At 35.7% G+C, this 12,522-nt stretch overlaps 1 protein-coding gene across 1 annotated transcript; it reads right to left on the bottom strand.

Annotated features, from left to right (window-relative positions):
* Positions 1-10,067: 10,067 nt before the first annotated feature.
* LOC103452575 (aluminum-activated malate transporter 10-like) lies at positions 10,068-12,522 on the bottom strand. Its single transcript, XM_008392081.4, has 6 exons — positions 12,115-12,522; positions 11,853-11,993; positions 11,480-11,752; positions 11,249-11,367; positions 10,962-11,105; positions 10,068-10,677 (listed from the first exon to the last, which is right to left on the bottom strand). The coding sequence occupies exons 1-6, from the start codon at positions 12,458-12,460 to the stop codon at positions 10,207-10,209; spliced, it is 1,494 nt and encodes a 497-aa protein (XP_008390303.4). The 5' UTR covers positions 12,461-12,522; the 3' UTR covers positions 10,068-10,206.

Genomic DNA, 12,522 nt, shown 5'->3' with positions numbered 1-12,522 from the left:
CCCCCATCCTCTTCTTTCTCACCCTCCCCTGCCTCAACTCCCTCCCCCTCCCCCTCCCCCACAAAACTCTCATCATAGCCAACCACCACCTCGCACTCTTCCACCCCTACCATAATTCCACAATCGCCATGCGCCAGACAAAGAGACCTTGACTCCGTTCTGCTCCTCCTCTTACTCTGAGAAGTACACCGGCACAACCCGCAAGGGCTGCAAACAACACCATCCGTTAATTCGTTCCCCACACTGTCACAATATTCCTTGGAGTTTCATGGTATTATCGGTACAAAACTTGGATTCCTAATGAATGCCATTTCCAAGAATCCAAATACCTCGTCTCACCCAAGAATCCGACTGCGTCCATTTCAGGAAGTGAATTCCTCATTTTATGCGGGTCTCACTGGTTTTTTTATTCCACGGATCTCATATACCATCATGGAAGAAGTATTTCAACAACTTTATACTCTCTCTCTCTCTCTCTCTCTCTCTCTCTCTCTCTCTCTCTCCATTCTTGCAGTACTAAGGTAAGGATCTTGAGTGGTGTAGTTTCCACGGATCTCATATACCATCATGGAAGAAGTATTTCAACAACCTTATACTCTCTCTCTCCATCCATTCTTGCAGTACTATGGTAAGGATCTTGAGTGGTGTAGTTTCTTTCCTGAAAACACCCGGCTTTGGAGAGACTGATGAAGTGAGAGAGAAGGGACCGTTGAAGACTCGAACAGTCAGTTACTTTTGGTTGGGTTATATGGAGAGGCCCAAATGAATAGACTAAGCCCAAGTAAAGCCCAATGTTTGAAGAGGGATGCTACAAACTCTACGCTATCACACACAAACACAAGTGACAATAGCATTCTTCTTCTTATAATTCACGTGTCCAATTACCTTTCAAGTGAACATCACCCATTTCCTTGCACAAGAATATCATTTTCCACGTAAATAGTGTAGTCAGTTGACTCATTTTGGTAATGGTTAAATATGAACTGATTTTGACGTATTTCGACGCAATAGTTTTAAATTTTGGAGAACTCAAATCAAATTCGACATTCGAAATTCTAAAATTTGAAATTCCAAATGTTTTTATAAAATAATTGAAATTTATCTTAAGATACGGAAAGCTATGAAATTCTAATAGACAAACATTGTGTCTTCAAGCTTAAACCACCCAAAATAACTGGCTCTATGTTGAAGTATTATTTCAAAGCGATACTCTACTTATCCTTCTCTTATAAAGTAGCTTTCTTCGTATTTTCAATATGAACTTTTCATTTTGACCTTTCAAATTGTTGGACATATTCAAGAATTCAAGTGTTTTTTTTTTTTTTTAACAAAAGATTTCAAGTTATTATTTAATTTTTTTAAAATATAACATTCAAAAATTTTCCAAAAATTATGATTTTTTCCAAAATTGGAATGTATGTTGCAATTAAAATTCTTTGGATGGAATTGAAAAAAAAATTATCATTCCAAAGATATTTTGGATTAAAACTGGAATCCTTGATTCCAATTCAATTCAACCAAAAATTAGACCTAACTTATCCCAAGAGTTAGTCACATAAATATATAAAGGAAAATTAGAACTCACATTATCTATCTTTACACCTATGACCATCTTAACCTTTATGTTAAAACCTAAATTTAGGTTTTAAACTAACCCAAACCATCTCCAACTATGTGCCCTAAAATAAGTTTTGGGGTTACAACCTAAATTTTAGGTTTTAGGTTTCAACCCAAATTTACCCAAATTTTAGGTTTTAACCCAAATCTTATAAAAATATAAGTTTTGGGTTAAGACTTAAAATTTAGACAAATTAACCCTAAAAACTAGCCAAACCTATTTTATGGCCAACTTTTGTGTGTGGGCACGCTAGAAAGAGCCTAGTCTCAACCCCAACCACACGCGCCACACTCTGCACGCATGCTGGAACAGCAAGCCCAACAAGCTTAGGACCTGTTGTCGGATACTTGTTTTCCCCTAACGACTAGTTTCGTAATCCTGGGGCTGAAATTAATGGATCATTGGTTGATCCAACGGTCTAAGTTCAAATAATTTTTTTATAAATCTAATATATAATTTATTAAATCCAATGGCTGAGATTATCAAATCTAATGGTAAAAAAAAAAAAAAAAACCTTAATGGCCCAAATTAAATCCAAGGACTAAAACTGTTGGTACCATATTATATTGGGCCTCGTTACTTGGGCTTTCAGACATTGAGCTCATGATCTATGTAAAAGAGGATGAGCCCTTAGTCTATAAAAGGGACTCCTCACCCTCACAATCCTAAGGCCTCACATCCCCAAACAGAGGCTCTCACATTCAGAGCAAAGCTCTCTCAAACTCTCTCTTTCTCTAGGGGACTCCCCCACACACTTGTAATCCATACATACAGTTACAAAGATTTACAATCAACATCAGTGTAGACGTAGCCCAAACATTGGGGTGAACCATGATACATCTTGTGTTCTTTACATTCTTGCAGATTCACAGTCGGATTTACGTTGTTCCAAGACCTTCTGATTTTGTGCATTAACATTTGGCGCCGTCTGTGGGAATCGATACAAAAAGCTATGTGGGTTCTCTTTCATTTTTTCATCTCACCACCGTGAAACCTCACCACAATATCCACCGTGAATCTGCAAAAACCCACGAACCAAATACCTGCAGAGTCACTGCAAAACCCATCTCTCAAAAATGCATAAACGAAAACTCCTAGACTCGACCACAGTTTCTTAATTATAATGAAAGTAGGTAACAAATAAATAATACAAACAAATAATTATAATGAAAGTAGGTAACAAATAAATAATACAAACAAATAATTATAATGAAAGTAGCTAACAAATAATACAAACAAATAAATATAATGAAAGTAGCTAATAATGAAAGTAGGTAAACAAATAAATATAATGAAAGTAGCTAACAAATAATACAAACAAATAAATAATATATTGTTACCTAATCTGCTAAATTTTCCCCACTTCGAAGATTACCACTAGCTTGTGCCAAGGCGTCTCTCCACGTACTAAACGATTGACTAAGTAATTTCCAACGACTGGACATCGATTCTTTAGTTCTTTGCTCACCCATTTTCTCAATATAATTGGTATGAATAAGACTCCACATTTCTTGCAACTGCATCTCATTACCCGTAATCGAATCATGAGTGACTTGAACCCAACTAATACACAACGCAACATCTTCAAGAAGCGTCCAATTCGTACCTGCTTGAGTAGTCATTTTGTTGGAAAAAAAATTGGATTGAAACTTTGAGAGAAAGATAGGAATGTGGTTGAAAATAGTTGAGAAAATATGAAGTTGTGGTGTAAAGTAGAAGATAATGAGAAGGTATTTATAGAAAAGTAAAATCATAATTTTTTATAATTTTTCATAATTTTTTTTCGGATTTTAAAGAACTTTTTACATTTTTTTTAAATTTTTATTCACCTAATTAATCTCTGCCGTTGGATTTAAAAAATTTTAAATTCCAACACTCCAGATTGTGCCACATGTCACAACAGTAACATTTTAGATTTTTAAACTGTTTTTTCTTTTCTTTTTTTAATTTACAAAGCCTAATAACGTGGACCGTTGATCTTAGATCAAACAGATGAAATTAAATGAGATTTTTAAATGTTTTTTACGTTGGAAATCCAACGGTCCATAAAATAGGACCGTTTCAATCGAACGGACATGGGGAAGCCACGTGGCTTCCCCAACGGTAACTTTTCTCAACTGATGTCGTGGGCCCCAGCCCTTTTTTTTGTCGGATGACTCGCGCCCACACGCGCGTGAAACGTATGCGCCTGACGCAGCCCTCGGGCTCTCGGGTTGGCAATCCTCGAAGGGCCTGCTCCTCGGGTCTCGCCTGTCGCTCGGGCTTCCCAACGCTGGAGGTCATCCCCCCAGCAATTTGCTACTGTTTGGAAGCCTGGCCCCCAAGCAACCTCCCCTGCTGGAGGTGCCCTTAGAAAAGATAGTAATCAACCATGTTGGAAAGAAAAATTTATTAATGGATTACCAAACCTTTTTGCCCATAAAATTGGAAATGTCTTAGTTAATGAAGAAGGTATCATACCATATCATGCCTTTACTTATGAGAATATTATAAATATCATCCAGAAAGAATGATTGAAAATGTGTATAGATATGAAAATCTCAAAACAAGTCAACAAAGACAAGTCAATAGCCAAATACGAATTAGGAACATTTTGTGAACAATATGAATTACCTCCTATTGCTCCATCCAATAGAAAGAAAAAATCAGAATTCTACAATAGGTATTCCAGTAGGAGACATTCCAAATATAACAAATTCAAAAATAAGACTCGAGAAACAAATAAATTTTATGAAAACTCCACTCCAAAAACCAAGAACAAAAAGAAAATTGCTACAAGTGTGGCAAATTCGGTCATTATGTAAACAAATGTCGAGTCAAGTAAACAATCAACCAATTGAAGATTTCTGAGGAAGAGAAAACTCAATTAATCCAAGTTCTAGAATTAAAAGATACAGACCATAGTCAATCTGAAGATAATTTAAGTTCTAATTAATCTTCTTCCAACAAATCCTCAAGTAGTCTATCATCCCCAGATATTAGGATAGGATGTACTGATACTTGTTGTAATAAAATTTCAGTCCTCAATAAACAAGAAAAACAAGAAGATCTTCTTATTGAATTAATTAGTCAAGTTGATGACCCTGAGTTAAAATTATTTTACTTAAAAGAGCTCAAGACACTAGTCTCTCAAGAAGAAGTCAGTACTAGTCAACCCCAGTCATCTCAAAAAAATTAGTCTTAGCACAACATTAGAACGGTTCAATAAGCCCAAGAAGGAAATCACAGTGAAGGATTTACAGAAAGAAGTTAATAAAATCAAAGAATAAATTAGGTTCATAAAATCAGAAAAGCTAGAAATACGTACACAACTCAGTAGAGTTCAAACACAAAAGATTACAAACCTTTATGATGAAGAGCATAATAGTTCTTCTTCAAGTCATAACTCAGACTCCCAGTCTGAAGAAAAGTCCGTAGAAAATTTAATATTAAGTTTTGTTAGACAAGATAAGAATTCAGAAATGGTATTCTAAAATCAAAATAATAATTGAAGATTTCCATATAGACACATTGCTTTGATTGATTCTAGTGCAGACTTGAATTGTATTCAATAATGATTAATTCCTACTAAGTATTTTCATAAATCATCAGAAATACTTAGTGCTGCAAATCAGTCACCAATGCAGTTGAAATATGAAATTCTGAAAGCCATGTTTGTCAAAATAATATTTGTTTTAAAACCCCATTTGTCTTGATTAAAAACATTTATAATCTAGTCATTTTAAGTCTCCCTTTTCTAGCCCTTCTATATCCTTTTAAGGCTCACCATAATCGCATAACCGCTAAGATGTTAGGCCGAAAAATAACATTTTAATTCTGTACAGAGTTTTAATTCTGTACAGAGACATACCTCAGAAAATTAAGACAACTCCAAAAAGATAGTATATCAAAATCCATCAATCTTATTACCAACAATTCCCAACAAATTAGTTTCTTAAAAGAAGAAATTAATTACAAACGAATTGAAAAACAATTAACAAACAAATATTTGTTACAAATCATTGACAATTTTCAAAAGAAACTTGTTAATGAAATTTGTTCGGATATTCTCATCGCCTTTTGGCACAGAAAACAACACATTGTTAAACTTCCTTACAATAAGGAATTTAATGAAAGACCAATCCATATGAGTCAAGAAGTTATGAAATTCTGCAAAAAAGAAATCCAAGAACCTTTCAATAAAGTAATCATTAGAAAAAGCAAATCATCCTGGTCTTGTCCTGCTTTTTATGTCCAGGAAAATGTTGAATTAGAAAGATGAACTCCCAGGTTAGTCATTAATTACAAACCTCTTAATGAAGTCTTGGAACAGATACGGTACCAATTCCCAACAAAAGAGATTTAATTAAGAGACTTAGTCAAACTGTAATATTCTCAAAATTTGACATAAAGTCTAGATTTCGGCAAATCCAAATTCATGAGAAGGATAAATACAAAACAACATTTGTTACTCCTTTTGGTCATTATGAATGAAATATAATGTCATTCAGCCTTAAGAATCCACCCAATGAGTTTCAGAATATCATGAATGAAATATTTAATCAATACAGTCATTTCTCAATTGTTTACATTGATGATGTTCTCATTTATTCCAAATCGATAGATAAGCATTAGAAACACTTAAACATGTTTGCTAGGATAATTAAGTCAAATGGATTAGTTGTCTCTGTTGGAAATTATATATTATAATATTTCATTTTTATATGAATGAAAAATAAAAGTCATGTGTCATAGTTGAATTCGAATTCATGAGTTGCGTCTGTTCGTTGGAACTTTAGGCGACGGTCACAATGTTTCAAAAGGGGGTGGCTTGAGTTTTATATAAACTCAAACATCCCACATATCTAAGGAAATGAAGAGAAGAGTTTTCTACAATGTCTTAGTAAAAATCCGAGTTGTGTCTTGAGAATACGGAATATATGAAGTTCACCAGAGTCCGAAGATTGAAGTACTTTGACTTCGGATTATAGATTATTGAATCCTGGAAGATGGACGCCAACCGAACTACAAGCACAAGAGTAAGGGCGAAATTTTGTCTTTAGGACATTGCATTTATGCAAGCCTCATCTCCAAGTTTGTCAGTTTTTCTAACTTTCTATCTAGCTATTTATATTAATCTTATATATAATTGATGTTGTGAATTTCTTTATGATTATTATTAATGGAATTCTTGTGTTATTTTCATATTTTCTAATATTGCTCCAATTGTCTCAGCAACTAAAATTAAGTTATTCCAAACCAAAATTAGGTTTTTAGGATACAATATCCACCTGTCAACCATACAACCAATAGATAGAGTAATTCAATTTGCAAATAAGTTTCCAGATGAAATCACTAACAAAACCCAATTACAAAGATTTCTAGGATCCTTAAATTATGTTGCAAAATTTTATCCACATCTTAGACAACAATGCAAACCCTTGTTTGATCGTTTAAAAGAAAATCCCTCATCATGGTCCAATACTCATACTTCCATAGTCAAACAAATCAAATCACATGTTAAGACTTTGCCCTGTCTTGGCATTCCAACTCCTAATTTCTTCAAAATTGTTGAAACTGATGCCTCTGAAATTAGTTACGAGGGTATTCTCAAACAGTCAATTTCTTCCGAATTTCCTGAACAAATTGTTTGTTGCCATTCAGAAATATGGAATCCAACACAAAGTAATTATAGCACTATTAAGAAAGAAATATTATCTATAGTATTATGCATTAGCAAATTTCAAGATGATTTATTAAATCAAAAGTTTTTAGTCAGAATCGATTACAAGTCTGCAAAACATGTTTCATAAAAAGATGTTCAAAACATTGCATCAAAACAAGGGAAGAATGACAGGGAAAAGAATTGATCAGAGGAGGCTTCCAGCCACTCTACCACCACCACCAGTAAAACAATAATCAAGCCCAGATTCTTCATCGACCTTAGCCATTACCAACCGTTTCACCCCCTTAGGTTCCACAATAGGAAACCTCAGACCAAATTACCAAACACCACGTCCCAATTACCAAACGACATTGGTCAGTCAGTATAACCCTTATTCAACTCAACCATATCATTCATCATCATCATCTCAATCAGCTAGCTATACCAAAACATCCCCATATGTTAAGAAAAATCCATATAAATATCTTTTTAGCATTCCCTTCACCATTCATCAAGAACAAGCCCCAGAAATAATAGCCAAAACAGTTTTTCCACCCAATTTTCATTATCAACCTACTGAATCTTACAAAAATCTCAAATATTATCAAGCCATCATCAGTGAAACTGAGTCCATTTCAATCAAACCTCTTTACAGCAAAACCCATGAAAATAAAATCATATACCATTCTCTTTACATTGGAAAGTTTTTAACTAAATCAAAATGGGGACTTCCCCTTTATCAAACCAAGCCTCTTCATTCACAGAATGTTCTTATTTCCAATAATCATTATAATTAATTCGATTACATCCAAGCATGGACCAACATTTTTCTCCATCAGACAGAAAACTTTAGTCATTCATGGTTTATTAATTTTGACAAAAGTTTCATACTAACTTTTTCCTGCATGGTTCCCAAAATGGTGGTCCGTTCACGGCCCAACAGCTAGTTTCCTCCCAAACGAACTTATGCAAGTCCTCTCAGCTGGTTTCCAGCAAAAATTTAACAGAAGCTGATTCAACTACAGGATTACACTTCTCCTATTATTCATGGCCAAGTACAAAGTCCTGTGGATTATGAAGTGGAATTATGAAGTCGAAACAGGTGAAGTTTACCATTCAAGATCAGTCAAATGGTGGGATAAGTTCAATCATCAGAAGATCATCAATTTGGTCCTCTCGGAGTTTTCCATCACTCCATCTCCAGCGATTCCGGTTCAATAAAAAATGGCACTGCTACTCATCCCAGAATAATCTCTATCAAACATTAGTCATTCGTCATCTCTCAAAGGTACAGCCAAGTCATCCAAGTCATCAAGTTCAAAAAAGAAGGAAAATTACACCCAGCTTAAAGACCTAGCCCAACAATTACTTGCAGAAGCATCAATGCTCCACACAGAAGACTCAGACTCGGAATCTTCAGATGCATCCTCACAGCAACCAACCAACTCAGCAAGTCAAAAAGGTAAGTGGTCAGATTATCAGGATTCCCAAGACCCATTTGAATTGTAATAAAACCATGTAAACAAACAGTTACTCGGCATGTGATTCCAATAAGAAATATGTCAAAATCAACACCGAAAACAGTATCAATTATCAACAATCATTCCAGACAAGACACTATTCATGAATAGTAAAATCACTTTTTACTATTCATCCATCATCCTATTCCCCAATTATGGCCGCATGCTCCTATAGTAATCAGCTTTAGCATCTTTCCAGCTCACGATGCAACCGGATTTCCCACTTTAATCATCAACAATCTTCAGTCTATTTAAGAAAAAGCCTTCATCTGAAGAAGGAGGTTGAACCTTCTGCGTATTCACAAAAACAGAAGACAATTTCAACTATCAATTCCCAATTAAAAACTATAAACACTTTTAGTTCTAAGATCAAGGATGCCTACGTGCACCAATATCCTTGCTTTCATTTCAATTTGCTGACTCAATCGTCAGTACATCAATTGTAAGTCATTGAATAAGTTTTCAATAAAACTTATTTTCAAATATATCTACATCAGTACTTTGAATTCATTATTTTCATTATGTAGAATATTTTCATAACTGATTTTGAATGACATAAAATTCTTACTCACTGTCAATTCATTGAATACCTCAAGTTCAAGGTAAACACCTATCAATCATTTGTTCAATTCTTTCTATTTGTTTATAACAATTGGTTTCATGGCATTTTTAATCTTAGTTATCCTCCACATCAAGTTCCACATAATTCAATTAACAATTCATTTAACAGTTTATTCAACCCTAATCATCATTGCCCTTGGTATAATTGTCCTCATCGTCATTATTATCACTAGTTCCGCTCCATATATATATAAGACATTACTATAGGTGATTGGGTTAATTTGAATTAGTATTTTGCTTTCATTATCAACGAAGTGGGATTAAACGTCAAAAGTTTGAAGCTTGGGGAATAAACAACTAACGAGGGTATGAAAATGGAACCTACAGGTTCCAACCGATGGGCCGACGGGGAAAGATGGGCCGACGGGGAAAGAAGAGAGTCGGTGAGGAAGGGAGTTGACGGAGGAACATACAGGGAATTCATTGTCGACAGCAAAGCCCGAGGAGCACTGCAGTTCCCATTCAACTCGAGGGGAAAGAGAAAAGGAGGAGGAGAAAAAAGAAACAAAAAGTGGAGGAGGATAGTGGCTGTCGATGACATCCAGGAGAAGTGTTTTGGTTCATCGGGAAAAATGGGGAGTGAGTGTAAAGATAAACAAAAGATAAACAACATAAGTTGTGATCAATAAATACAGTGATCGAATTTAAGGTTTGGTCAATGACAGAGTTTGAATTATGTTCCAAGTTGTTAGAATGGTATAATTTACAGCACCACCTCATTAGTATATATTTCTTGGCATTCTTGCCCGCTTTTTTCCAACAACACAATCTGCCAAGAACAATAATCAGTATACAAATCTATTTCAAACCCTTTGGTGGGCACTTTGATTTGGTACAATTTTGTTACTAGTCTGATTCTGATTTGCCTTCTCAGCGCCGACCGCCTTGAATTCGGCCAGCTTTGCCAGCTCTTCAACTGCACTAACCATGCCTTCAACCCTAGCAACAATCTCAATGAGCAGAGAAGCTAAAGTCACAAGTGGAATTATGTCCATGAGAGCAGTTGCTTCTGCTTCTGCTTTTGTGGTGGTGTTGTTTTCGGGGCATTCGGGTTCTTGCAGAAGCGGCTTTGGGTTAATGAATAAGTTAGGAAGAGATTTCAAGTCCTCTTGGAGTTTTAAAACTGCATTGTTCATTTCTCCAACTAGGAGATCCATTGCAGATGATTTCTTCGTTGTTTTCATAGTCCTTGCTAGCTCTTTTATCACCATTGAGGAGTGTGAGCTTACTTTTATGGCAATGTTGCTGATATGCTTCTTTGTGAGCTCAGATACCTGTAAATTCATATGAAAGTGATTCAATTTGAGTATTTTTGCTCTAATAAATTAGATAACTAACTAAAAGTGCTTTTGACAACGTCTGACAGAAAAAGTTAAAAAGGCTCTTTTATGGTTGGTTATATGTGCACCTAGAAGTGTCTTCATAGAAAAACACTTAGCAAATTCTTCTTCATGAAGCAAGAAGCAATTCAAGTGTTTTTCTAGAAAGCAATTTTAATTAGAAACTTGATTGGTTTCTAATAAAAGTACTTTTAGTTGACTGCAGAATTTGGAATTACCTCATTTTCAGAACTGACACAACCATTGAGCGCCTCAATGCAATAAGCACAGTTGCGCATTGATGCCCCGATTTTGAGGTATTGCTTCCACGGATGCCGGAAGTTGAATTGGCCGTGCGCCGGCTCCCATCTAGCAAAGTTGGCCTATAAAACAGACAATTAATGGCACTGTTAGAGACTGAATATTCTCTTTTTCAAAAAAAAAAAAAGTCACGATGATACAAGAGAATTTATTGAATATAAAATGAAAGTTACACCATAAATTATATATGTTTCTGTTGCAATACCATGGATTCTTCTGTTGCCTTTGAACCCAAAACACATTTGTAGCCAAGCAATTTCTTGTCGGATTCTTTGTCACTACCAGCAAAGCCTTCACTATCATTGAAATAATCTGCTACACAACCTGAAGAGTATAGTGCGACATTTTATACTGTCAGCAAAACTGTCCTAGGACAATAAACACAAGTTGGGATTAAATTGTCCTAAACTAGTTGGGATTGGATTAAATTTTGTACCGTCTAAGGAATTGGCAAGCTTGTCCATGTTCCCAGTGATGAGCATGTGGAGTTGCTCCCCAGCCCAAATGGGGCAAATGATCATGGTTATGACAATGCACAAGCAAGTTCCAATGATGATGGTCGACATTCTTTGGGTGGCCAGGTCAAATAACTCATCCACCCGGTAACCCGACACTGAAACTAAGCTGAATGTGAGGATGAAGATCATGGCACCATAATCAAATCGGGCTTTCACCGAGGGTATAAATCTCGAGAAGGTTGCTGCAGAAGCTGAAGAAAAAAGAATAACAATATCTGTAACACATTAAACTTATGTGTACTATTTATAGCTATTACAAAATAAAATGAGATTAATAAGACTACTACATACCTAATAAGAAAACTGAAAATCCAATGATGAAAGGCTCAAAATCTTTCCCGGAACGATCAGCAATCCAATGGATGCCAATGGCAAGAAATCCAGCAAGAAGAGTTCCACAAATTCTGTTTATACTTTTAGATAATGTTGCACCTGCATGCACATAAACAAGTAAATAATGGGTGCTTTTCGGCTTGTGACCTTCACTGAGGAGCTAATATCGCACTAATAGATCGTATAAAAAAACAAATGAAAAAAATTGTTTGTAACTTACCTACAGTATTTTCAAAGACAACCACAACTGTCATAACTGCCCACATGGCATTTCCTCCCACACTTTCATATAGAGGTCTCATGTAGTAAAAGAGTGAGACAGCTGTGAGGGCCATCCCAACTTTGACGCCATGGATCACTTTTCTGGGCTCATTGTGCCCCAAGTCCCAAGCTTTCTTCAGAAAGTCACATACTTTCATAACCAACCCTACAACCAGGCCCTTTAAGGCAAGCCAGGCTATGCCGGGGCACCCTCGTGCCTCGGTGGGAGCCAAACTTTCAGATGACCCGTCGGCCATTTTTATCCTCCACTCCATTGCACCGGTCGCTTCCTTCTCCTGAGCCATTTTTTTTAAAACGAAAATAGAGAATTAGACGAGAAGAACTATACGACAGGTGGTCCTCAGGG

The sequence above is a fragment of the Malus domestica genome, chromosome 14, assembly GCF_042453785.1.
Source record: "Malus domestica chromosome 14, GDT2T_hap1".
In the NCBI taxonomy this organism is placed as follows: Eukaryota; Viridiplantae; Streptophyta; class Magnoliopsida; order Rosales; family Rosaceae; genus Malus; species Malus domestica.
This window is presented reverse-complemented; position numbering and strand designations above follow the sequence as displayed.

What these genes read in the sequence shown, in the direction of transcription:
- LOC103452575 (XM_008392081.4), bottom strand. Translation starts at nt 12,460, where the DNA reads ATGGCTCAGGAGAAGGAAGCGACCGGTGCAATGGAGTGGAGGATAAAA. An exon ending in ATTTTCAGTTTTCTTATTAG is followed by an intron (nt 11,753 to 11,852) that starts GTATGTAGTAGT and finishes TTTTTTCTTCAG; the next exon opens with CTTCTGCAGCAACCTTCTCG. An exon ending in GCTTGCCAATTCCTTAGACG is followed by an intron (nt 11,368 to 11,479) that starts GTACAAAATTTA and finishes TATACTCTTCAG; the next exon opens with GTTGTGTAGCAGATTATTTC.